The sequence below is a fragment of the Pongo pygmaeus genome, chromosome 19 (genome assembly GCF_028885625.2).
Source record: "Pongo pygmaeus isolate AG05252 chromosome 19, NHGRI_mPonPyg2-v2.0_pri, whole genome shotgun sequence".
NCBI classification, from domain to species: domain Eukaryota; kingdom Metazoa; phylum Chordata; class Mammalia; order Primates; family Hominidae; genus Pongo; species Pongo pygmaeus.
The window spans coordinates 43,200,282-43,227,227 of record NC_072392.2 but is presented as its reverse complement, the minus strand read 5'-3'; the positions used below and the strand labels follow the sequence as shown (position 1 = coordinate 43,227,227).

The following is a 26,946-nucleotide window of genomic DNA, read 5'->3' as shown; positions in this document are numbered from 1 at the left end:
GCTGGCTGACAGCCAAGTCCCCTGCCTCTGCCACTGCCTCAACCCATAAGCATGCTACAGTGCAGTCCAACCTTTTTTGGTCTTGCCGATCCAAGAGCAGTGCAAACCAGTTGAATCCAACTTTATCATAGTCACAGCAGGCAGGAAATTTCAAGGATCGTTAAGATTTGCCAACCTAAGATCAAGTTATAGGTTTTAAAGTGATTTCATTATTGCAAAAGGATATAGCTTGGCTGCTGAGTATGATTTTCCTATATTCACATGTACTCCATGGGATTCTAAAACAGAAAATCAAATCTGAACATAAATGATCTCTTGCCAGTTCTCCAAATGACAGGCTTGTGGCAAAATAGGAGAAAGAGGCAGTGTCATTTTCAAATCATGTAGCTAGAATCTGATCCAAGTCCATAATCAACAACGTCTTCCCTATTTTCCTTTGGTTCTTCAGTCTATTATTACTGTTATTACCTTCTTCCCCACAGACAAATGGAAAATTCAAACATGTTTCTACTTGACATATATGCTACAATCTTCCTTTCACACTGGCATGCACTATGGTTTTCACGAGAAGAGGTGGCAAACAGGTGAGCATCTCAGAGAATGTAGCTTCCAAAAATGCTGTTTTGGGCCAGGTTCAGTGGCTCACACCTGTAATCCCAGCACTTTGGGAGGCCGAGGTGGGCGGATCACGAGGTCAGGAGTTTGAGACCAGTCTGGCCAACATAGCGAAACGCCTCTACTAAAAATACAAAAAAAAATTAGCTGGGCATGTTTGGTAGGGGGGGGGGGGGGGGAGCGGCGCCTGTAATCCCAGCTGCTTGGGAGGCTGGGGCAGGAGAATTGCTTGAACCCAGGAGGTGGAGGCTGCAGTGAGCCAAGATCGCACCACTGCACTCCAGCCCAGGTGACAGTGCGAGACTCCGTCTCAAAAAAAATAAAAAATAAAAAAAGCTGTTTTTACTAGACTGGATATGTTGGTGTGGAAAGTAAAAATAATGCAACGGTGTGAAAAGTAATGGTATCTTATTTATTTATTTAGAGTCTTACTCTGTCATCCAGGCTGGAGTGCAGTTGCGTGATCTCAGCTCACTGCAACCTCCACTTCTCCAGTTCAAGCAATTCTCTTGCCTCAGCCTCCTAAGTAGCTAGGAGTACAGGAACCCACCACCATGCCCAGCTAATTTTTATAATTTTAGTAGAGACAGGGGTTTCACTATGTTGGTCAGGTTTGTCATGAACTCCCAGCCTTAAGTGACCCACCTGCCTTGGTCTCCCAAAGTGCTGGGATTATAGGTGTGGGCCACTGTGCCCGGCCAGTGTATTTTAAAATTATAAAGCCGATATATTACAAAGTAAAATACAGGGGAAAAAAAGTCACAAGAAGTATAAAGATTAGATGCTTCTTGTGCTTCTTTTTGTATAATACAGATGATCCTCAAGAAGTAACTTGAGCAGATTTTCTACTGGCTTTCAAATTGATAACCCTACACCCCCTATAAATTTTTACATTCCTTAACAGAGCTAACTATAGAAACTTCCAAATAATTTCTCAGTGGAAATGAGTCTTCAAAATCACACATGGCTCATAAGAGCTTTGCTTTTTTTATGCCTTCTCAAAGGACCCAGACTGCTAGATTTTCATAATAACTACTTTAACCAGATAGGCTTACTATAGGCTGGTAGTTCCCCACTAAAAGATATTTTTCTCTTGCTTAGTAGTCACCTTCCTGTGTTCTAGAGCTTCCCTATGCTTTTAAAATATGCATTATTACAACAGTTCTCCTAAAAACAAAACCACCATAAGAGCTGCTGCACTCGGGGAGCCCTGAATGAACTCTAGAGCAGTGCCTGAGTCCTGCATTCTTTCTTCATTGTCCTTTTTGCTTAATTTGCCTGTGGTGTACCATCAACCTTACAATGGAGACAGAGAGAAAGTACTCCACCTAACCTATTTAAGAAACATTTGCAATATACTTTTTTTTTTTTTTACAAGTTTTTAATTAAAAAACTCAACAAAAATATATAATTGAGCATTTTACATAATGCATACATTCTTAATATCTGCAGGTAAGATAAACAACAGAAGGCAAAAGCAGATATACTGTATTGCTTCTTTGGCAACTCACCAATATCATAATATCATCCCCTGCAGAAACAGAGTTGTTTTTTTTTGTTTTAATCCATGGTCTTAAAATAATTGTCCCTTAGTACAAACAAAATATTTAGCAATAATACAGTAGATGGATTCTTCTAATTCACAACAATTTATAATACTTTATACCACAAGGGTAAACTAGTAAGCTGCTTTCTAAAATTAAGGCAGCAGCAGTGTTTAGAGCGGGAGTAAAAAAAAAAAAAAAAAGACATCCTTTTTCTAGTTATATCCTGGCTCTGCCTTCTTTGTTGTTATTGTTTTTAAATAACGTCACATTCAAGCTCTACGTCTTGGATGACATTCCTAAGGATAATAAAATCCTTTCCCTGTACATAAACTGTGTTTCACTTCCAGGTCAGTCTGACACTCTCCAACAAAACCAAATACATTTCCTATGAGGCAACACAACTTTTTTTTTTTTTTTTTTTTTGAGATGGAGTCTCGCTCTGTTGCCCAGGTTGGAGTGCAGTGGTGTGATCTTGGCTCACTGCAACCTCCACCTCCTGGGTTCAAGCAATTCTCCTGCCTCAGCCTCCCAAGTAGCTGGGACTACAGGTGTGCACCACCACGCCTGGCTAATTTTTTTTTTTTTTTTTTTTTGTATTTTTAGTAGAGACAGGGTTTCGTCATGTTTGCCAGGCTGGTCTCAAACTGCTGACCTCAGGTGATTTGCCCGCCTCACCCAATTCAACTTTCTTAAGTCAGTATTTACCATTTAACTCAGTGTCCCAGAATTTAAAATTTCCTTGCACTTTACAGCAAAGATACATATTGTGGCTCTACTGAAGCAATATATACATGTCAGAACTAAAAATCAGAAAAGCAAAAGGGTCCATTCAACATATAGCAGCTTATATCTAAATATATACATGTATGTATATGCTTTCACAGTTAGATCTTTAAAAAAATTTATATATGTTCAGAAATACTTCTATTGTCTATAAATAATATTTTAAAAGCTCAATTGATCAAAATGCAGTAGAAGAACATATCAAATTAAATAAATCTTCTGTGTCTTTAAAAACAGATAATTGAAGTCAGTAAAGCTTGAGGTTTGTGTTAAGTATATTCTGTCAGTCCCTACTACTAGGAAAGTCAGAATCTTCTAAATACGATACGAGAGAAACTCCAAAAGCTTGGAAGGAATCGGCAGCTCCTGAACTTCTTGGGTGGGCATCACTCTTCGGATTGACATGCGACATAAATGTTGCAGGCTAGGGACCTGCCGTGGAGTGGCCCAAAAATACACACTTCCGTCATGTGTCCTAAACAGAAACAAAGCACATGCTTAGTCACCCAAGTGTATGTATTTCAGTGTTGCTACAGCTCAAACAACTATTATCCAACACATGTGAGTACTGGAGTCACAAACTTCACATTAAAACCCAACTAGGAAGAACTAACCAATGATGTATTCCATGACAAGGTAACACTACTATAAAGAACACTTATTAGAGTTTTACTGACAATAAATTACTAGCTGCTAAAAGCCACCTTAAATTGGCCCTTAAAGAAAACAGAAAAATGGGCCGGGTGTGGTGGCTCACGCCTGTAATCCGAGCACTTTGGGAAGTTGAGGCGGGAAGATCACTTGAGGTCAGGGTCAGGAGTTTGAGACCAGCCAGGCCAACATGGTGAAATCCCGACTCTACTGGAAAAACAAACAAACAAATAAATTAGCCAGGAGTGGTGGTGTGCACCTGTAGTCCCAGCTACTCGGGAGGCTGAGGCAGGAGAATCTCCTTGAACTGGAAGGCGGAGGCTACAGTGAGCAGAGATTGCACCACTGTACTCCAGCCTGGGAGACTACATCTCAAAAAAAAAAGAGAAAAATGTATTTACCCAGCAGCTAAAACACTGCCATCAGTAGAGAAGGCACAGCAAAGACCATTGCTCAAAGGTGCAACTTGCACTGGATAATCCTCATCAATTCTCCAGAACCTCACCATTCTGAAAACGAAATAAATTATTTAGTATCTTATAGAAAATGTAAGGTAAAAGCAACTTTTTTAAAATTTAGAAAGAAACGCCATTGAGTTATGAGTCACAAAATACACACACAAATCACACCAACAGGCAATTATTCTAACTTGCGCTATACAATTACAAAATACTTTAAGGTCTATAATACCAGTTGGTAAATTGGATAAACTTTCACTTAAGAGACTACAATGCATGGCTGCCTTCCCTCCTTCCCAGTGTTCAAACCTAGAATGTTCACACCCGGACTTTCTCCTTACTTTCCTACACTTACAATACAATCAACTTCTAGTCTGTTTCACCCTTCTCCCAAGACATTTTTAAAAGCTAGGTGGGCCTGGTAGCCCACAACCATAATCCCATCACTCTGGGAGGCCGAGGTGGGTGGACTGCTTGAGCCCAGGACTTTAAGACCAGCTTGGGCAACACAGGGAGACCCTGTCTCTACAAAAATTTTTTTAAAAAATTAGCCAGGTGTGGTGGTATACCCCTGTGGTGTGAGATACTCAGAAGGCTGAGGTGGGAGGATCACCTGAGCCCAGAAAATCAAGGCTGTGGTGAGATGTGATTGCACCACTGCACTATAGCCTGGGCAACAAAGCAAGACCCTGTCTCCAATAAACAAACAAACAAAAAAAACCAGGAAAGGAAAAAAAGCTTTTCACCTAGGCTGAGTGTGTCTACAAATACAGCAGAGAACTGACATGCAGAATCTATCTGAGCAAACAGGAAAACAATGGTTGCAGACAAACAAAAAAAAACCTCTCTCCGTATGTTTGCTAACATTCTGGAAAGAGAAGAGCTGCCTTATGAATTGATGTCACCAAACTACTCAATGCTATATACATGAACACTGTATGATAAAAGGATGTGAAAATGAGATGGCTGCAACTAGTTTCTGCTTCTTACCAATAAGCAGCACATCTCATTCATGTGACATTTCATATTCTAATCTCAATCGTGGTGGATACAAATTACTATTTATTTGTAATTCTTTTGGTTTTACTATTTGTTTCACTTTAGAAATTTCCTTCTGCTTCAACCTTTGTTAAGACATTACTTTAAAAAATCTCTGTAAGCTGGGCTAAAAGCTGACTAAAAATCAACCCACTATGCCTAAACAAGTTAAACAAGGAACACAGGGAGAGGCATGCATTATCTTTAGTTTACACAGATAACTGTTCAGGCTGATATTCTTTAAGACACAACAAAATCTCCCAGGGGCTTGTGTTGAGGAAGAGACATTAAAATTCTTAACTGCAGAAAGGCTTTAAGGCTTAAGAATGTAAAAGGTAACGGTAAGTCAGTCAAGCTATAATGCACATACTTACTTATCATCAGCAAGGCTTGCAACATGCAGTCCATCATGGCTAAAAGATACAGATCGTACCCACCGGTCATTTGCTCCTCCAGCAAATATTGGAGTAGGTGGGGGAAACAGGTGCCTGAGGTCAAATACATGTTTTCAGTGGATATCAGTCACTTCAAGAAAACAAAATTACCCAGGTACAAAGTACATCTGTCTTTGAATAGTGTTTAAAGTAGCCTTAATTAATATAACTGAGAAGACTGAGTAGAGATGATACATCCAAATTAAAGTCACCTGAAAAGAACTAATCTTTTATGGCCGGGCGCAGTGGCTCATGCCTGTAATCCCAGCACTTTGGGAGGCTGAGGCAGGTGGATCACGAGATCAAGAGACAGAGACCAGCCTGACCAACATGGTGAAACCCCATCTCTATTAAAAATACAAAAATTAGCCAGGGGTGGTGTGGCAGGTGCCTGTAATCCCAGCTACTCAGGAGGCTGAGGCAGGAGAACTGCTTGAACCCAGGAGGTGGAGGTTGCAGTGAGCCGAGATCGCGCCACTGCACTCCAGCCCGGCGACAGAGCAAGACTCTGTCTCAAAAAAAAAAAAAATCTTTTATGATTTAAGATAGTAAGATTAAGTCCAACTTTGGTTTTAACTGTTTTTCTCCAACAAAAACTCTAAACATAATTAGTACTTCTATAGAGAGCTGGGTACTGTTAAGTAGCAAGACTTGTATCAAAAGAGCCAAATTTACTTTTAGAATTTATATCGAAGGCTTTACATTAGTCAAGGGCTTAAATAATACCAAAATTTTGAATTAGAATAGACTGTAATTTTAGGTTTCATATGTTGGTGATTGTAATTATTCACATAACTTGATAGGTGGAGATGAATTCTAGACTAAAATAATTCATGCTGTACCCACCCAAATTCCATCAGAATGTCTCCATTATGTGGATCCCAGATATATACTCGAGTATCATAAGATGCAGTAGCCAGTAATGCTCCATCAGGAGAAAAGTCACAAGCTACCACATCATGGTGATGTCCTTCTAGTTTCCGTATCATGGTGTATTTATCCATATTCCAAAGGAAAACCTGCAATAAAAAGGCAAATGTTATAGCTTCATTCAGACACACAGAGGACAAAATGGCACATCTTAAACTAAAACTGCTAAATTTAATTAAGATTATATTAAGCATTATAAATTATGAGTAATTTAAAGAATATGCTCAGTGTCATAGTCAGATTAAAATCAGTCTTTAAGTTAATTAAGGCAGACATGCAAATTCTATTTCAAATGTTTCTGTTAAATGTTAATTTAAAAATAAGCCTAAACATAAAGGCAATGCAATTTAACCACAAAGCTATACTGAAATCCATTTATTCCAAAAACTAATTAACTAAAATATACGGAAATAAATAGGGTTAAGTACTACAAACCCCCTTCTCTTTTTTTTCCAGAAACTACCAGATTTTTAAAAAAATATACAGACAGAAAATGTAAGGTTAACAAATTGTTACTCCATTGGCATCTCCCTTTGAGATAATCACTTGTTTACAATAGGCTTGGGTCACCAACTTGAGCCTAGGAAGAGAAACAGATACTGCAAGCAAATAGAATATTCACAGCCAAATGAAATTTCTTTGGCAAACAACAAGGATGTTAAACCACATTACAAAATGAAAATGCTATTTTATGAAAATAATACAATTACATTTCAATAAATCAAAATTTAACCATCTTATTTTCCCCAAACTAACCACAATCATAAGTCATTTGAATATAAAACGTTTCAATTATTTAAGAATAAGTTCATATACAATTTTAGATTCTAAAGATCAGTAGTTAACTGTGCAGAATAGCTCTAAGCAGGATTCTAATGTTTACTTCAGTCTGTTATATTAAATGTGAGCTTGGAGGTTTATCCTAATAAGACAATCTCTCCTCTTGGAGTAAAGCAATCCTTTTTGCTTTTTTTTTTCTGCACAGACACAATACATTATTTCTAAAAGAAAATAAGTACAAATTTTAAATGGAATCAAAGACGTAAGATATCTCTGGAATCTTAAAGAATTCCAAAAAATAGCACAGAGAAACCATTTGAAAGCCAAATACTTTACATTAAATTGGTTTCACTTGTCAGACCCCCAATTCCATAAAACTGGAAAATCAATTTACTCAGGAGTCAGTGTATTTTACTGTGGGGGAAATTACTTTAAAAAAGAAAAAAAGAAAGAAAGAAAAGCAGAAAGTGGACATCGACCAGCACCTGTGTACGTACAGTACACCTTGCAGCCGAATGCAAGGTTACTTCATCCTATGGTAAAGGTCGCCCCCAGCCCGGTAGCCAGAGATGCCACTCTTTCTGCCCAGCTAACACCATTGTGCGCCTGTGTGCGAGTGGTGCCAGCATAACCTCAATCACACCAATATTGCTGCCACCACCTGTGACAGGGAAAGCAAGAAGCATATGGAAAACACACAGCCTAAAATAGCAATGTCAACATCTAATTTTGTTCTTCTTATGATTTGTAAAGAACTAAACTGAGTATCTTGCTTTAAACTTCCAACATTTATAACTATCATTTTAACATACTCCTTGGGTAAATAAAATGCATTTCAACTAGCCTCCCACCCTCCATTAATTCAAAGTATATTGTAATTATCACATGTATTTGGACTTCAACCATTTTATAAATACTTGAAGCTACTGAGATCAATTTAACTATACTAACTTAAAGCTGGTAAACAACTACAAGAGTTCATCAATAAGCATAACCCTCTTAACAGTCACTTTACTTAAGCTGTCTATAGGTATGCTATGTAAGGCAAACAATATCAAATTTCACCTATAACTTAACTCTAAGACATACATGAGTGCTATTTTTATATTATTTTAAGTTACTTTTTTTCAGTTAAATGTACAGGACCAGCTGGGACTCAAAACTTTAAAAACAGCAAACTGGACCAAAAAAATAGAACAACAGAGAAGAAAATAATTAGCAAGGGAATGTCTTAACACATAGACTAGATCTCTTCTACAGCACATAAACTTTTCTAGACTTACAAAAAAAAACAAACCCTGATATGCCCATTTTGTCTATTATCTCTAAAAACAATCCAACTTCTCATTTGGCAATCAATAACTATATTTAATTTCCTTCATGCAAATTCTCCCCCATCATGAAATAAAACATTTAAAATATTCATGACACCGAGCACAGACTTCATAGGTTACTTAGATTTAAAATGATTATGCACACATTATCATAATCCAAATCATAATGAATGTACAAGAACTTTGACACGTACTGCTTTACTGGCTCCGACTGAACACAGCATAGAAGAGTCAGGAGAGAATGCACAGCTGTACACCCAATTCTGATGCCCCCTCAATACTTTCATCATGTTTCCTGAACAAAAAGAAATAATCTGTATTAACCCTAGAATCTACTTCAAATGAGCAGTATTTCAAAACAGCAGTAAATCAAAGGATCACAAACATTTATAGCGGAAAGCAATTTATCTATAACAAGGGTTACCGATATACACCAGCTGCTTAGGTTTTAAATTTTACTGGAACACAATCCTGTCCATGTGTTTATGTTGTGCTCTACAAGCCTCAAATATTCAACATCTAGCCCTTCAAGAAAAAGTCTGGGGCCTGGCGCGGTGGCTCTTGTCTGTAATTCCAGCACTTTGAGGCTGAGGCGGGCGGATCGCTTGAGGCCAGGAATTCGAGACAAGCCGGGCCAACAGGGTGAAACCCATCTCTACTAAAAAGCATTAAAAAATTAGCCGGGCATGGTGGCGCATGCCGTTAATCCTAGCTACTTGGGAGGCTGAGGCACAAGAATTACTTGAACCTGGGAGGCAGAGGCTGCAGTGAGCGGAGATTTCGCCACTGCACTCCAGCCTGGGTGAAAGAGCGAGACTCCGTCTCAAAAAAAAAAAAAAAAAAAAAAAAAAAAAAGACGGAATTCTTTTAGTCCAATCCCCTTATTTTAAAAGTTAAGCAACTGGAACACAACAGCAAGGTTAAGAAACTTGACTATCTTCAAAACGCCTTTTCGTTCTTCATTTTTGAGAACCTACAACTCACTCCAAAATCCCTGTGTATTATACCCACAGCACACAACTATGCTTAAGTATACTGAACTCTTAGTTTTACAAATACTTACTGAGTGCCTACGCATGCCAGGCTCTATGCCGGCACTGAGGATATAACTGGAAATAAGGCAAGGACCCCACTATATTGGAGCTTATATTTTACTAAGCCTATATTCTTAAAACATGTACGTTGCTGAAATTAGTTTGAGATAAACAAGCATCATTCGATATGCAAAATAAAAAAATTATTAAAATATTTCAACTGTTGGGATCCCTTTGCACCTCAACAGCTGAGCAGATAAAACGCAGAGAAGGTCCTTCATGATTTGTTAATGTTAGCATAGAACTTTATTAAGGAATGGTTACTATCTATCAGCTGGAACATCTCCAGATCTGAGGGTTTTGTTTCCTACTAATTCAATTTAAGCTTTATTACCCCTAGGCAAGCCTGTTAACCTCCAGCTTGAGGCTGTTAGAGCACCAACAGACCTTAAATTTAAGGTTTTAGTTAAACATATACACTCTTTCATTAGGGACTGAGAAAGGGAAGAGATGCTCATCTTAAATGAGGTAGCATCTCCAAAACTTTGTAAGGCTTTAGAGAAAGGTGAGTACTTGACACCAACGTTATTGTATTGGACAGTAAATCTTTCACTTTTTATAAAAGCATTTCTTAACCTAGCCAATTTATTATAACGTTTACTAATATTCACATAAGTTCTGGTATGTAGGTCATGTTTTAATTTAAATTTTATTAGATAATAAGTTACTTCAAGACCTATCTAAATTTTCACTAAGCCAATGCAGTTAAGTTAATAACCCTCCCTAAGAGGACATAAACACAGACTGGTTCCTGTAAAACCCTAAACCTGATCCATATTTGGTCCTCAGATAGTTGATACAGATTTATGTGGTTAGTTTCTGAATAATATCAGATCATTTACTTCGAATAACTGTTGGCTCGTATTCTGGGTCACATTTATGTTTTTCTTTGATCTATTCAGGAAAGGAACCTAAGTGTTAGGCAGAGAAAAGGAACTTTGATCACATGCCATTTTTAAAGTCAAATGCCCCACATGTTCCCAACACCTCTCAATAGTAGTATCAAGAAACAAATCCTAGTTCATAGCTTGGAAAAAAAGACATACCATCATCTTTCAGGTCCCATACTCTGAGAGTTTTGTCTCTTGAAGCTGACACCAGGATCAAGCTTCCATCTGGAGCAAAAGTTAAATCTCTGACCACTTCAGTATGATCTACCAAGTTAAGGAGGAGTTTTCCTAAATATAATAGAAAAGGGAAAAAAAGACAGTATTAATATATTTTTGTTTTGTTCTTATTTTTCTTGAGACAGGGTCTCACTGTCACTCAGGCTGGAGTGCAATGGTGCAATCTTGGCTCACTACAGCCTCGACCTCCTGGGTTCAAGCAATCCCCCTACCTCAGCCTCCGAAATAGGTGGAACTATAGTTACAAGTCACCACGGCTGGCTTTTTTTTTTTTTTTTTTTTTTTTGGAGAGATGGAGTCTCACCATGTTGCCCAGGCTGGTCTAGAACTCCTGGGCTCAAGTGATTCCCCAGCTCTGGCCTCCCAAAGTGCTGGAATTACAGGCATGAACTTTAAAATATAAAATCAAATTATTTCTTTGCTTGTTATTTCCCTGGCCTAGGAATGTTAAGCTCCTCAAAAGATACAAGTTATCCCACAACTTTAGTTTTCAAACATGATCCCAGTGAAAAAAATGTATTTAACTAATAATGTAAGAGCTTTGTTTTTTAAGACAATCTATGTGTTCATCTTATCTTTTTCAAGAACCCAAATTTTGACTCATTATCACCTATGTTAATATCACTTGTTATGTTCTAATGTACATGTTCTTTTAATGCTTCTTTAAAAATCCTTTACGTTTTTGAGTACATATTATACGCCAGAAAGTGTTTTAGGCAATAAGCAACACATTTATTTCTAGTTGCCCGAAGAATTTAACTTCTCAGTCTATCTAAACTTTCACTAAACCTTTCCAAGGTGAGATGATTACTGAAATCTGATTTACCTCGAAAACCTCTAAGCTATCAATCATTGAAAAAGCATAAACAAAGAAAACACCTTGACATGTGAGTCATTAACTAAATAACTAGTTTATAAAGGACAACTAACTAAACATTCCCTAGAAAATCCTTTCCTACTATAATACTCTCTAAAGAGTGATGAAGCAATATGAACTCTATCATTTTCCTAAATTAAAATCATGAGCTGAAGGAGGTGATATTCAGGTCTATTATAAAGACACACCTATGCCATCAATTCTTGCTTTCCAGTAAGCTGAAATCCTCAAATCCCAATTCCAGTGCCTATGAGTAGCGCCCTGCATCATAAAATAATACATTTGCTTTAAAAACTATGAATCCATACCTGTATATACATCCCATATTTTGATACGTCCATTGTTCAACCCTGTAGCAAGAAGTAGCTGATCTTGTCCAAATCTGAAGCGATGCCATTCTATATTTACACAGCGACTCTGTTTTTCTGGAACTGACGACCCAAAAGCAAGACTCCAGACTATATCTCCACAGTCTATAATATGTTCACGAGGCTTATTTTTCTGACCACCATCACTATTTTGTCTTGGCAATCTTAAACTGCTTGAATTGGTAACATTCTTGGTGCCATGCAAGAGACTGGGGTGGGGGAAGTCAGATGGAAATTGTATTATTATTCACTCTGGACTCCTCTGGACATTGAATAATTACAAATGTTTGTTAAAATAACCTCTATATTATTATAATGACACCAAATAACAATAGAATCCTATAGATAGGAAGGGAGAGGTTGATATTTGAACTACGAGAGAAGGACATTAATAGAAATTCTCAGTGACTGAGTATAAGTTCAACAATAAAGCAATTTATATTATAACTTATTTGCCTCCCAAATTTTCCTCAAAACCACCGAATCAACTGGTGCTCCTTCAACCTAAAAACACAAGTATAAATAAGCAAAAAACAAACAAACAAAAAACCCCAGTAACTTAAGATATGGTCAAGCTGATACCAGAAAATTGCCTTAAAGGGGAAAAAAAATCCTCAAACCATAATGATCAGTTTCTCATAGGTTCCAGACCTCAAGTTATATGTAATGAGAACATTAGCGACTATAACCATGAAGGTCTGCTAGATACAAAAAAAGCAGGGAAAGATCCAATATAGCATACGATACATTTTAGAAAAACTTTCAACAAACATCCAAACTCAATTTACCCCAAACAGAGGGACTATAAGTCCATTAAAAACAAAAACAACAACAACAACAAAGGGCCAGGCTCGGTGGCTCACGCCTGTAATCCTAGCACTTTGGGAGGCTAAGGAGAGTCGATCACCTGAAGTCAGGAGTTCCAGACCAGCCTGGCCAACATGGTGAAACCCCTGTCTCTACTACTATGCACCAGGATTATCCAACAAAATGTAAAATCCAAAGTGAATCCAAAAAGCTTCACATCACAGAAGTCACCTGCTCTGGCACAACAATATATATATATATACACTTGTTAGACACAATCTGACTTTTAACATACAGAAAAACTTAATGTATAAATAAGACCAGACAATGCTTTTTTTTTTTTTTTTTTTTTTTTTTTGAGACAGAATTTGGCTCTGCCACCCAGGCTGGAGTGCAGTGGTGCTATCTCGACTCACTACAACCTCCGGCTCCTGGGTTCAAGCAATTCTTCTGCCTTAGCCTCTCGAGTAGCTGGGACTACAGGTGTGTCACACCACGCCCAGCTAGTTCTTGTATTTTCAGTAGAGATGGGGTTTCACTATGTTGGCCAGGCTGGTATCAAACTCCTGACCTCAAGTGATCTGCCTGCCTTGGCCTCCCAAAGTGCTGGGATTACAGGCCTGGGCCGCCGTGCCCGGCCCAAAGAATTCTTTACACAAAATTTCCAATAAATATATTCAGCCCATGATTAAAACTCACGACATCATCTATAAAGTAAAACTTAACTATCAAAATGTTTTTATTACCCTACACTGAGAGAAAATGGTAAATTCCACAAACAGATACAAAATACAGAAAAGAAACAGTCTTACAAGTTCTGAAGGCACTGGGACCACGGAACAAGCTTTACTGTGCGATGTCCTTGTGACCAAGCAAAGTATGAACCATCTGGAGCGAAAGCAACAGTCCAATTTTCACGACCACATTTCTTGTCAAAAGGAGCTGCAGGAGCTAAAAGTTCACCTATAGTACGTGATCTCACTAAAAGGAAAAATAAAAATAGTGGATATCATATATAACCAACAATACTTTGGGATTGAGTTTCTTCCCTCTTCTATGCAGGCAGGGTATAGTGAGTTCTGCATTCCATCCTCTAACGGGGGGTATGAAGTATATGAAGACCCCTTAATGATAATGACTATCTCCAAGTTTTGATAAAGTGATTTCCCTAAAATTTCCCAATGCAAGAGTTTTTAAGAAAGTTTCCATTAAAAAAACTGGTCGATAATAATGTAATGACCAATTAGACCTAACAATTACAAAAGTCCTAACTTTTGCATTGTATTATGTTCTCATCAAATTATTAACATTTAAAATGCAAGAAATTAAACTTAGTTGGCAGGAAAAGTATCTTCCAAATTAAGTTTCTTAGCTTTCAAAAACCATACTTCACCATAAAATACAATATTACACCATTGCTCAAAGGAAAGCACTATAAAATACACTATCCAAACAAGTATTTTTATCCTTTTCAGGCCCAGGTCACAAAAATCACAAAACCCTCAGAACTAGAAGAGACTTACAGGTTGTCTAGTCCAACCTCCCAACCAGTGCTTTAAAAAGGCATTATAGGCCACGTGTGGTTGCTCACACCTGTAATCCCAACATTTTGGGAGGCCAAGACAAGCGGATCACTTGAGGTCTGGAGTTCGAGACCAGCCTGGCCAACACGGTTTGAAACCCTGTCTCTACTAAAAATACAAAAATTAGCCGGGCGTGGTGGTGGGCGCCTCTAATCCCAGGATGAGGCAGGAGAATTGCCTGAACCCAGGAGGCGGAGGTTGCAGTAAGCCAAGAAAGTGCCACTGCACTCCAGCCTGGGCGACAGAGTGAGATTCCATCCCAAAAAAAAAAGCTAAAATAAAAGAAAATGCATTATAGCCGGGCATGGTGGTATGCTGGAGTGTGTCTGTAATCCCAGCTTCTTAGAAGGCTGAAGCATAAGAACTGCTTGAACCTTGGAGGTGGAGACTGCAGTGAGCCAAGACTGCATCACTGCACTCCAGCCTGGGTGACAGGGCAAGACTGTCACTAAAAAAACAAAAAAAAAACAAAAACCCAAAACGCGTTATATTTGTGATTCTCAAATACTGGTCCTTAAGAGTCTTCCTAATGGGCCTCAAACTGACTCAAAAATGGAATTATTTTGGTTTTTAAGGACAAAAAATGGACAATGTCATATATTTTAAATTCAGATTACTCAAATTTTGTATTCCTAACAAAAATTGGCATATTACCAGAGTATATGGAGAATATTACTTCCATATTTAACAAAAAGCATGATCAACAAGCTCATACTGCAATGCATGCATGCAAACTCAGCTAGAATTTCCTCAATTTGGGGAAAGGAGCCTCTTTATCAGTGTATCACCTATTTTGGGTTGGTCTTAATTTTCCCTATTATCTATTTTGTGGTCAGTTGTCTGGTCAATTGTACAGTGTATAATAATATATTTTTATGTATTTCTGGTTTAAACTTTCCAACACCTAAGCTTTAATATATTCTATGTATTGCTGTTCACGTAAGAACCACTTACACTGCTATAGCTAGAGAACCTGGACATGGACACACCCACACACACACACACATATACACCCCCACCCCCACCCACTCACCCCCAAAATGTACTTCTTCAGTCTGAATGTATGCTCCGTCAATAGCTAGTATAGCACCTGGCATATGACAGGTGCTCAGTAAATATTTACTGAATGAATATGAAAGCACACATTTATGCTCCCATTCTAAAGTGATTTAAATATGTTATCGGCTCAATTCTTGACACCTTAACAAATAGAAGTGGTTTAAAAAGCAAAAACAAAAAGCCTGAGACCTACCTTTCTATGATATTCATAATAAGGCTTACATTATTTTGGTGCAACTGAGACCGCTTTTAATGACTCAAAATCTTCCTCCTACCACTCTACCCACTCAGTACTGATTCTGACCTAAGAGAATAAGCCTACTGATATCCTCATATGGCATTTATATATTGAAGATAGCCATGAATGAATCTTTTTACCAGGCTAAGAGATCTCTATCCTTTCAATCATACCTTAGACCACATGGTTTCAACTCCATTTCCCATCCTAACTTCATCATACTTTTCTGGATAAATTCTAGTTAGTAGTGGCCCTCATAAAAGTGGCACCCAGAACTAACCACAATACTTCAGGTGTGGTTTAATCAAAGCAGCAGAGTCCCCCACCCACCCCATATTAGCACAGCATAAGATGACGTTAACTTTACTAGCGGTAAAGTTTGAGTCAGGGTCTCGCTCTGTCACGCAGGCTGGAGTGCAGTAGCACAATAACTGCGCACTATAGCCTCAACCTCCCAGGCTCAGGCGATCCTCCTGCCTCAGCCTCCCAAGTAACTGGGACCACAGACATGCACCACCACACCTGGTTAATGTTTTTATTTTTGTAGAGGTAGGTTCTCCTTTTGTTGCCCAGGCTGGTCTCAAACTCCTGGGCTCAAGTGATCCTCCCACCTTCAGCCTCCCGAAGTACCGGGATTACAGATATGAGCCACATAACTTTCTTAATACAATATTCACAAACTTGGTGACCCTCAAATGCCTGCAGATACCTTTAACATACAAATGATTTCAGAAAGAGCATGCTGCTCCAGGTTTCCTTACATTTTTCCAAACCTACAGCCTTATTTGTTCCTTTTACCAGGGTTCTCTTTATATGCCTGGCCTCTGAATTTGCAACCCCTGCCTGCCTAATTTTTTAGATAGGGTCTTGCTCTGTTGCCAAGGCTGGAGTGCAGAGGCAAACTCATAGGCTTAAATGATCCTCCTGCCTCAACCTCCTACGTAGCTGTAGCAGGGACTACCGGCACGTGTCCCCACACTTGGCTAACTTAACAAAAACAAAAAACAAACTTTTTTTTTCTTTTAAGACAGTCTTGCTCTGTCGCCCAGGCTGGAGTGCAGTGGCTTGATCTTGGCTCACTGTAACCTCCGCCCCCTGGGTTCAAGCAATTCTCCTGCCTCAGCCTCCCGAGTAGCTGGGATTACAGGCATGCACCACCATGCCCGGCTAATTATTATTATTATTTTTTGTATTTTTTAGTAGAGACGGGGTTTCACCATGTTGGCCAGGCTGGTCTCGAACTACTGACCTTGTGATCTGCCCGCCTCGGCCTCCCAAAGTGCTCGGATTACAGGTGTGAGCCACTGCGCCCGGCAAAAAACCAATTTTTTATAGACAGGGTCTTGCTATGTTACCCAGGCTGGTCTCCAGCTCCTGGCCTCAAGCGATCCTCCCACCTTGGTTTCCCAAAGTGGTGAGATTAAGGCATGAGCCACTGCATCAGGCACAATTTTTTTTTTTAACTTGGATTCCTATTTAACCACATCTATCTTTGAAAACATTTTTAAAGCATTTTTAGGAGGAAAAAAATGTTAAGTTCACAAATAAGGAAAGCAAGTTTTAAAATTCAACTTAAAAGTCTCTACAGAGAATATTTATGTAACTTGTATATGAGGAACAGCCCTTGCATTCAATTTCAAGAACATCTAGTAAATGAGACTAAAATTAAGCTCTCCCTTAGCAAGCATAAGTGAGACTAAATTTCTCATACAAAACTTTTTTTTTTTTTTTTTTTTTTTGAGACAGAGGCTTGCTCTGTTGCCCAGGCTGGAGTGCAGTGGCACGATCTCCACTCACTGCAACCTCTACCTCCCGGGTTCAAGCAATTCTCCCTGCCTCAGCCTCCCGAGTAGCTTAGATTACAGGTATGCACCATCATGGTGCCCATCACCATGCCCAGCTAACTTTTGTATATTTTAGCAGAGACGGAGTTTCACCATGTTGGCCAGGCTGGTCTTGAACTCCTGACCTCAGGTGATCTGCCCGCCTCGGCCTCCCAAAGTGCTGGGATTACAGGCATGAGCCACCGTGCCCGGCCTAGACTGTATTTTAAGGTTACTCTATATTTTTCTTCTACCTTGACCATAATCATGGAACTCCTTGTGTATAGTGGTAATAGGACAGGCACACTGGTAATCCCAACACTTTGGTAGGCCAAGGTGGATGGATCACTTGAGCCCATGAGTTTGAGACCAGCCTGGGATATACAGGGGACCTCGTCTCTACAAAAAATTTAAAAAATTAGCGAGTGTGGTGGCATGAACCTGTAGTCCCAGGCTGAGGTGGGAGAATTGCTTGAGCCCTGGAGGCAGAGGTAGCAGAGAGCCAAGATTTCACAACCATACTCCAGCTCGGGTGACAGAGCAAGACTCTGTCTAAAAAAAAAAAAAAAGAGTAGGCCGGGGGCAGTGGCTCACGCCTATAATCCCAGCACTTTGGGAGGCCGAGGACGGTGGATCACCTGAGGTCAGGAGTTCCAGACCAGCTTGGCTAACATGGTGAAACCCCCCGTCTGCACTAAAAATACAAAAAATCAGCCGGGTGTGGTGGCACGAACCTGTAATCCCAGCTACTCGGGAGGGTGAGGCAGGAGAACTGCTTGATCCCGAGTGGTGGAGGTTGCAGTAAGCTGAAACTGCGCTACTGCACTCCAGCCTGGACAACAGAGCAAGACTCAGTCTCAAAGGAAAAAAAAAAAGTAAAAGAGTGGTAACAATTACTAAAAAATTGGTTCAAATAGATAGCAAAGACAATGAAATCATAACATTTATAACATAATTCTCAAGTATATACAAACTCAAGAAATAGAGCCATTATAAAACCTACCAAATAAATGCATTAATCTGTTAAAATTTACTAATAATTGCCTTGATTGTGTTTCTTTGCTGGATAACAGGTATATCAAATTGCCTTTGGCACTTTAATAAAATGATTTAAGTGCTCAGTTTAAATACTGGTACAATTTTATAAACCTAGCACAAAGTTTGTAATAAAGTGCTTTGAAAAAAAATTTTTAAGTTAAACCTTTATTACATTATCTGTTTAATGTAATAAACAGTTAATTACATAACTGTTTAATGTTAGCAACACAAATGTATGATTTAATGGCCTTATTAAGGGAAAGGCTGCCATGGGAAATCAGCCGTAAGATACAACACTACATTATTAATATCTGTAAAATAGTAACATACCATCTGAGTCACTGCTGAACCAAGCAAACCAGATTTAGCTCCTTCTTTACATTCCTCCCCAAAATTTCATAACCAGAAAGGGACGATCTGTGGCAGTAGCTCAAGGCAGTAGTATCATATAGAATTATTTAATCATTCATGGAAATCTTGCCTCTACTCTCCGTATGTCCTTGAGAAACTAGGCTTGACTTTTAATTAACACCCAAGAAAAGAAAAAAAGTAAATCCTCATTCATAGATTTAAAAAGCTACACAGAGAAATGTTCAACCTTGTATCCAAATGATAATTCAAAAAAAGAAACAAAAAAACTGGGGTTAAAAAAAGGCCAGAAAAAGCAAAAGTTCTTCTAGATATCTGGCACTTAGCTAGTAACTTTTTATACCATATCCAGGAAATAACACTGAGACCTAAATATGGAAAGAAAAAAAAAAGAAAAGAGAAATCAGGCGGCTGGTGGGGGAACACTTAGTGGATGGTTCTACTTTATGTAGGTGTGCTATCCATCTCTTAGAAAACAGAACCGGAAATCTGGGCGGGGTGGCTCACACCTGTAATCCTAGCACTTTGGGAGGCCGAAGTGGGCGGATCACCTGAGGTCGGGAGTTCGAGACCAGCCTGACCAACATGGAGAAACCCCATCTCTACTAAAAACACAAAAATTAGCCAGGCGTGGAGGGGCATGCCTGTAATCCCACCTACTCAGGAGGCTGAGGCAGGAGAATCGCTTGAAACCGGGAGCCAGAGGTTGCAGTGAGCCGAGATCGTGCCATTGCACTCCAGCCTGGGCAACAAGAGCAAAAACTCCCATCTCAAAAAAAAAAAAAAAAAAAAAAAAGAAAACAGGACCGGAAAGTTTTCAAAATGGTTTATCAGGATGAAGTAAAACACAGATTTAAAAAAAAGGCAGATCACTCGTCTATAACATTATGGTGTAGTGAAGTAAAAGAAAAACCCACTGGACTGATAAGAACTTTTGAGTTCTTTGGCCCACTTTGCGACATACTTTCTAGTCTTAAAATACAGTTAAAATAATAACTGGACACAAATTTTGTGTTCTTTGCATCTTTCTGTTTCTTTTTTCTGTGTGAACTCTGCTACAATTTTTTTCCTTTTTTTTCTGTTTGTATCTTCAAAAATAGTTATTAAAACCAGGGTTAAAGTCCCTTCCTAATCAATCATCCCTAAGACAACTAAAGTCCAGAATTCTAAAACAGCTGTTTCTAGATTTAAAAATTCACCCGCATACAAAATAGTGGGCGTTTTGGCTACTTCAGCCTCTTCCCTTCTCTAGAAATAACTCCTCCTTGTACTTAGTAAAGGCACATATTCACTTCAAGAGTAGGAAAATGTAAATGCTCTCTGCTCAGCGGCCACAGCTAATTATTACTTAACACAGTAAGATCAGTGTTTGCTAAGTGTATCAGCCAATGTACAGCAGCCCCCAACACCGTCAAACGTTATTCCAGTTATTTTACTTTAAAAGAGGATTTAAATAATGCGACGTGCTTTCCACGGAGCCACTAAGTAGGTGTGGACGCACAACCTTCAACACTAATTGCCCTTTACTAAGCCGGCCAGGGCTAGACACTAAGCCAGAAAAGCCTTTTCCAGAGTTTCCTCTTCCGCACAAAAGCTTTCCTTCTGTCACTCCACCCAACCACCCAGCTCCTCCCTTAAGTGTTTGAAAGATAATTCTAAAAGTCTCCTCCCCCGAACCGCTGCATTTCTTAAGGCCACACCATTTTAAAAACACTGTATTGCTTTTGCCAGGCTGTTGGGACCTCTTCCATCTCATTTCTATCTAAGAGTGGTTGGTACACACGAGGACCCCCTCTTTCATTACCGCTCACAACCCACAAGTTTACTTTTCCCCATTGTAAACCTAAAGTCCCTGACTGGCCCTTCCCTGTCCACTCGACAGTCATGCCCTGAGCCAAGAACTCCCAAGACAAGAACCCTGCGCGGACCTCCGACGAAGAAACCGGGGTCCTTGCCCGCCCCAGCCACAGAGCAACCGCGAGAGAGCACAGTAGGTGCTGCATCCACGTCGGTGCCGTTTACCCCTCCGCCAACTCCCACCGAGGCGGCTTCCTCCTCCTCGCTAGTGGGCTGGCCCTGGCGCACTGGACCTCTTCCCTCAGACTCGGGAGTCGCTTCCTCCCAAACCTCCTCCGGGGAGTCCCTGCCTCTCCTCGGCCCTCATTCGCCCACCCACGGTCCCAATCCTCACCGATCTCTTTCTCGTTGACCCTCGGGGGAAAGCTGGCCATCTATGGGGCACCGTCTGATTCCGGGAATACGATGCGGACCCAACGACAGAGAAGAGAGTGGCGACCGCTGAGGGGCGTGACGCGAAGTTGGTCCCTCCCGGGCCCGGGGACAGCGGAGACGGGCGGAGGCGGCCGCTGCGGCTTCTGCTAACTGCCCCGGGAAAGCTCCCGAAGGCCTCAGACCAAAGTACGGAGTCAACCACAGACAACAGACCCTGTACCCAGCCTCGCGCCTGCGGAGCAACACAGTTCCCCTAACGCGCCGACTGCAAACAAGACACTGGAGTCAAAATGGCGGGCGGCGCAGGAGATATCTGGGCAGCAGGGGCGCGGCCACGTGACGTCACAGCCCGCGGCCCCGCTTCCCGACGCACAGGACGTGATCTCCCCAGCCGGGCGGGCGCGCGGGAGTTGCCTGGGGGCCTCGCAGGGGGGATCCAGCCCAGGCTGGTTCCGCTGACTGTGCCTGTAGGCCGGTGGCGTCTTCTGGGCCTGGATGGTCTAATATGGAGTTTATAAGCTGAAGTGGCTTTGAAAAGGGCAAGCAGAGAATTGTGTTATTATTAGCCTCCTAGCTTAAAGATTGCATGGAACTTAAACTGGCTGAACTGAAAAGAACAAAAAGACATTTCAGGTTTTCACTCAATTTGGCCAACTCCCCAGCCCACAAGTACTAGGGAACTGAAGGATGCACTGATGAAAAAGACAGGATGAAAATTAACATCGTTGTACACCACCTGTCCAGCTGCGATTGTTTGGACCTGAGCCAGCAGGTTTTAGGAAGGGCCGAGGGGAACGAGAAGGAGACTCTGGCGTGATCGCGCCGCACCGCGCCGCGGAGCCTCCCTGGACTGCCTTTGTCCTGGCCAAGATGGATCCTACTGTGTCAGCTCAGAATTGGTCCTTCCTCCACCTTACCTGAAGGCCTCTGGGAGGCACCTAGTTGTCCACACATCAGACTGATAAATGTGTCAGTGTCTGCCAGATGCCAGCTTGGTTCCCGGTCACAGATGACATATTTGCATTTTAATGGCTTCTTGTGTGGACCCTAAACATTGCAAAGGCCTGGGGCGTATAAGACTGGGAATTTCAAATATGTGGCAGATATTCATGGGACAGAGTAGAGTGTTGCATAGCCGCTTTTTTTTGAAACGGAGTCTCGCTTCTCCCAGGCTGGGGTGCGATGGCGTGATCTTGGCTCACTGCAACCTCCATCTCCCGAGTTCAAGCAATTCTCCTGCCTCAGCCTCCCCAGTAGCTGGGATTTGTACAGGCATGTGACACCAAGCCCAGGTAATTTTTGTATTTTTAGTAGAGAGGGCGTTTTACCCTGTTGGCCAGGCTGGTCTCGAACTCTTGACCTCAAGTGATCCACCCACCTCGGCCTCCCAAAGTGCTGGGATTACAGCATGAGCCACCGCGCCCGGCTGCATAGCCGCTTTTAAGAGATCTCAAATGATAACACTGTAGGGCATATTTACTTCTTTTCTTTGCATGAATGTATTAATTCTTCAAATAGCGAAATGTTTAATAAAACATCGCCCCTCCTTTTTTTTGTTGTTGTTATTTATTTATTTATTTTTTTTGAGACGGAGTCTTGCTGTCTCCCAGAGCAGAGTGCAGTGGCGCCAACTCGGCTCACCGCAACCTCTGCCTCCCGCGTTCAAGCGATTCTCCTGCCTCAGCCTCCCGAGTAGCTGGGACTACAGGTGCCTGCCACCACGCCCAGCTAATTTTTTTCGTCCTTTTAGTAGGGAGGGGGTTTCACGATATTGGCCAGGCTGATCTTGAACTTCCGACCTTGTGATCTGCCCACCTCGGCCTCTCAAAGTACTAGGATTACAGGCGTTAAGCCACTGCGCCCTGCCTGCCCCTCCTCTTTAAAAAAAAAAAAATCACGTTGTTAGGCTGGGGGCGGTGGCTCACGCCTGTAATCTCAGCACTTTGGGAGGCTGAGGCGGGTGTCAGGAGTTCGATACCAGCCTGGCCAACATGGTGAAACCCCATCTGTACTAAAAATACAAAAAATTAGCCAGGCGTTGTGGCGAAGTCCCAGCTACTCCAGAGGCTAAGGCAGGAGAATTGCTTGAAACCGGGAGGCAGAGGTTGCAGTGAGCTGAGGTTGCACCACTGCACTCTAGCCTGGGTGCCAAGAGTGAAACTCTGTCTCAATAAATAAATAAATAAATAAATCACTTTGTTAGCTTCAGTCAACCATATCTTGAGGACTCACTCTGTATCAGGCACTGGGCCTAGTTGCTGAATTTTTAGAGTAGAAAAAAGAAAAACTTTAATACAGTCTTGTAGCTCATATACCAACATCGATACCAGTCTGAGTTAACTCTTTTAACCAACTGCTATTATCCCTGTTACTTGTACTATACCATACAAATTCATGGGAAATACCAGTTTTTGAGAGTCCAACAGTGAATTATTGTGATGACTTTTTCTTTTTTTTTCTCCCTGAGATGGAGTCTCACTCTGTCGTCCAGGCTGGAGTACAGTGGCACGATCTCAGCTCACTGCAACCTTTGCCTCCTGGGTTCAAGTGATTCTCCTGCCTCAGCCTTCCAAGTAGCTGGGATTACAGGCACACGCCACCATGCCCGGCTGATTTTTGTATTTTTAGTAGAGACGGGATTTCACCATGTTGGCCAGGCTGGTCTCGAACTCCTGACCTCAAGTGATCTGCCCGCCTTGGCCTCCCAAAGTGCTGGAATTACAGGCATGAGCCACCCCAGCCAGACTTTTTAATACAATTTTTTAATTTCTATTTTAGTTTATTTCTGCAAGCCAACAGACTTCCTGGCCATTTTCTCAACTGGCAAAGCATGACAATGGAATGAAAAATAATTTTATGATTTGTGTACTCATTAGTAATAGATACTTCTAAGCACTGAGCCATATAAGTGCTTCTGTGGATTAACCGATTTCATGCTCACAACATATGAGCAGTGTATTGACATACATAAAAAAAAAAGTTTAATGCAGTCTTGTAGCTCATATACCAACATTTATATCCATCTCAGTTAATTCTTTTAACCAACTGCTATTATCCCTGTTACTTGTACTATACCATACAAATTCATGGGAAATACCAGTTCTTGAGTGTCCAACAGTGAATTATTGTGATGACTTTTTCTTTTTTTCTTTTTTTTTTTTCTCCCTGAGATGGAGTCTCATTCTGTTGCCCTGGCTGGAGTGCACATACAGTGTATTGACATACATTTCGTAGACACTTAGTAACCTGAGAAGCCACAGGACAGAGTAAGCTGCAGGGGCTAGATCTGAACTCAGACTTGTTTGACTGCCCTGCTTCCATGCCACCTTGCCTCTCATAAATGAAACCTAGCTTGAAAAGCAAATATATACCTGGCATTTCATATCTGTGTTTGCTATTTTAATGTCAAATCTGAAGGGGCTTCTTATTCCCTACATGTCGCATAGATGTTGGGGTTCTCTAGAGTTCTGTCCTTGGCCCACAGCTTTTTTTTTTTTCCTTCTTCCACAGTCTCCCTGGGTGATGGCAACCTCTTTCTTGGGTTTAAATACCAGCTCTGTGTGAAGACCCTCAAGTTGAGAGCTAACTTCCATCTTTTTTTTTTTTTTGAGACGGAGTCTTGCTTTGTCGCCCAGGCTGGAGTGCAACAGCGCGATCTCAGCTCACTGCAACCTTCGCCTCCTGGACTCAAGCAGTTCTCCTATGTCAGCCTTCCCGGTAGGTGGGATTACAGGTGCACACCACCATGTCCGGCTAATTTTTGTATTTTTAGTAAAGACATTGTTTCACCATGTTGACCAGGTTGGTCTCGAACTCCTGACCTCAGGTGATCCAACTGTGTCGGCTTCCCAAAGTGCTGGGATTACAGGCGTGAGCCACTGAGCCCGGCCTGTCTTAAGTTTAAAATTTACATGTTCAAATGCTTACAATAAAACTCAAAATGTCAAAACCGAACACATCATTTCTTCTCAGTCTGCTCTGCCTTTTGTATTTCCTACTCTAGTGAAATGTCCACCCAGTCACAAGTGCCAGAGGCAAGTCTTCCTAGCTTCCCTGCTGTGCCTCATCCCAACATCAAATCAACCAATCCACAAGGCTTGCCAATATTTTCTCTTAAACTGTTCTAGAGTCTGTCCTGTCTGTCCCAGCTCAGCTGCCATGGGCTTAGTTCAAGATCTTGTCATTTCAATCCTCTTAACAATCCTTTATAACCCCACACCCTGAAAAACCATCATTGACACCTTGGTGTTATTTCCTTCCCCTTAAAAAATTGTATTAGTAATGTCATGTCTTTAGACAAATTATTTAGCCTCCCTGTGCCTCAGTCTTCTCATCTAGAAAATGGGGATAGTAATAATACCTACTTCACAGTTTTGAGGATTAGTATCTACAACAGGGCCTGACACAGAGTACTATACAAGTGTTAAATGCTATTTTTTATATAGTAATCCTAGCTAACTGCAAAACTGAAAGATCAAAATCTCGTAGAAAATAAAGGGCTGGCAAAAAGCTGTGAAATAACATTAAGTATATGTACAACCAAAACAATAAATAAAAGGCCAGGCATGATGGCTCATGCCTATAAGCCCAGCACTTTGGTAGGTTGAGGCAGGCAGATTGCTTGAGCCCAGGAGTTCTAGATGAGCTTTGGCAACATGGTGAAACCTCGCTTCTACAAAAAAAATACAAAAAATTTAGCTGGGCATGGTGGCATGCACTTGTAGTACCAGCTACTCAGGAGGCTGAGGTGGGAGGATCACCTGAGCCTGGTAAAGTCGAGATTGTAGTGAGCTGTGATTGAGCTACTGCACTCCAGTTTAGGAGACAAAGTGAGACCCTATCTCAAAAATAAATAAATAAAAATATATAATAATAAACAAAAATTCTAGAAAGCATTCATTTCAAAAACAAAGCTGACCCAACCACTAAAAACCCATTCTCTTGAATCTCATCCTTGAATTATTCAAAAAACATCACTGTTATATAGCTATTTGTTAAGGCCAATTTACCCATAATTTTTACCAACATTTATTATCCTGAGATATATATACACACACACACATATACATATACAGGCTGAGCATCCCTAATCTGAGAATCTGAAATGCTACAAAATCCAAAACTTTTTGAATTCCAACATGATGCTGCAAGTGGAAAATTCCACACCTGACCTCATGTGACAGGTCGCAGTCAAAAGTTTGTACAGGCTGGGCGAGGTGGTTCACAGCCATAATCTCAGCACTTTGGGAGGCTGAGGTGGGTAGATCGCCTGAGTGATCAGATATTCTGATATCTGAAACACTTCTGGTCCCAAGCATTTCCGATGAGAGATATTCAACCTGTGTATGTAACTGTGTATGCATCCTCCATCATGCTATTATCTCACATCTCAGCAAAATGTTGTATAAACAGGCAGGCATTTTCATGTAGTTATACCTTTCCTTTTTCTACACCATTTTCTTATACGAACAGGGAGGTGCAGAAGCATAAAAGAGGTGGAACAATAGTCACATTCGTTTGTTCAGGAGGAGTGAATATAACCATGCATATGGAAATAATTAGCATTTGGAGTAGATTACAATTTAAAAGTTTGTGTCTTACCTTTTCTTTCCTATCATAAAATAATGTTTTCCTGTATTAAAAAACCTTTTCAGCCAAGTGGTGGCTCACGCCTGTAATCCCAACACTTTGCCTGAGGCAGATAGATCACTTGAGGTTAGGAGTTCGAGACCAGCCTGACCAACATGGTGAAACTCTGTCT

At 40.7% G+C, this 26,946-nt stretch overlaps 1 protein-coding gene and 1 long non-coding RNA gene across 2 annotated transcripts; one reads left to right on the top strand and one right to left on the bottom strand.

The window, feature by feature from the left end:
- Positions 1–1,974: 1,974 nt before the first annotated feature.
- WSB1 (WD repeat and SOCS box containing 1) lies at positions 1,975–21,531 on the bottom strand. The gene is made up of 9 exons (XM_054457152.2): positions 21,145–21,531; positions 13,656–13,824; positions 11,977–12,245; positions 10,711–10,842; positions 8,765–8,865; positions 6,373–6,545; positions 5,467–5,580; positions 3,998–4,105; positions 1,975–3,420 (listed from the first exon to the last, which is right to left on the bottom strand). Exons 1-9 carry the CDS (start codon positions 21,182–21,184, stop codon positions 3,261–3,263), a joined length of 1,266 nt encoding a protein of 421 aa, XP_054313127.1. The 5' UTR covers positions 21,185–21,531; the 3' UTR covers positions 1,975–3,260.
- LOC134738659 (uncharacterized) lies at positions 21,067–25,138 on the top strand. The gene is made up of 2 exons (XR_010124577.1): positions 21,067–22,477; positions 24,696–25,138. It is a non-coding gene; the product is annotated as an uncharacterized LOC134738659 (long non-coding RNA).
- The last annotated feature ends 1,808 nt before the right edge of the window (positions 25,139–26,946 follow it).

Coding starts and splice junctions, on each gene's coding strand:
- WSB1 (XM_054457152.2), bottom strand. CDS start 21,184: ATGGCCAGCTTTCCCCCGAGGGTCAACGAGAAAGAGATCG. Junction 13,825..21,144: donor GGTCAACGAGAAAGAGATCG/GTGAGGATTGGG, acceptor TTTTCCTTTTAG/TGAGATCACGTACTATAGGT. Junction 10,843..11,976: donor AATATGGGATGTATATACAG/GTATGGATTCAT, acceptor TATTATATTTAG/GAAAACTCCTCCTTAACTTG.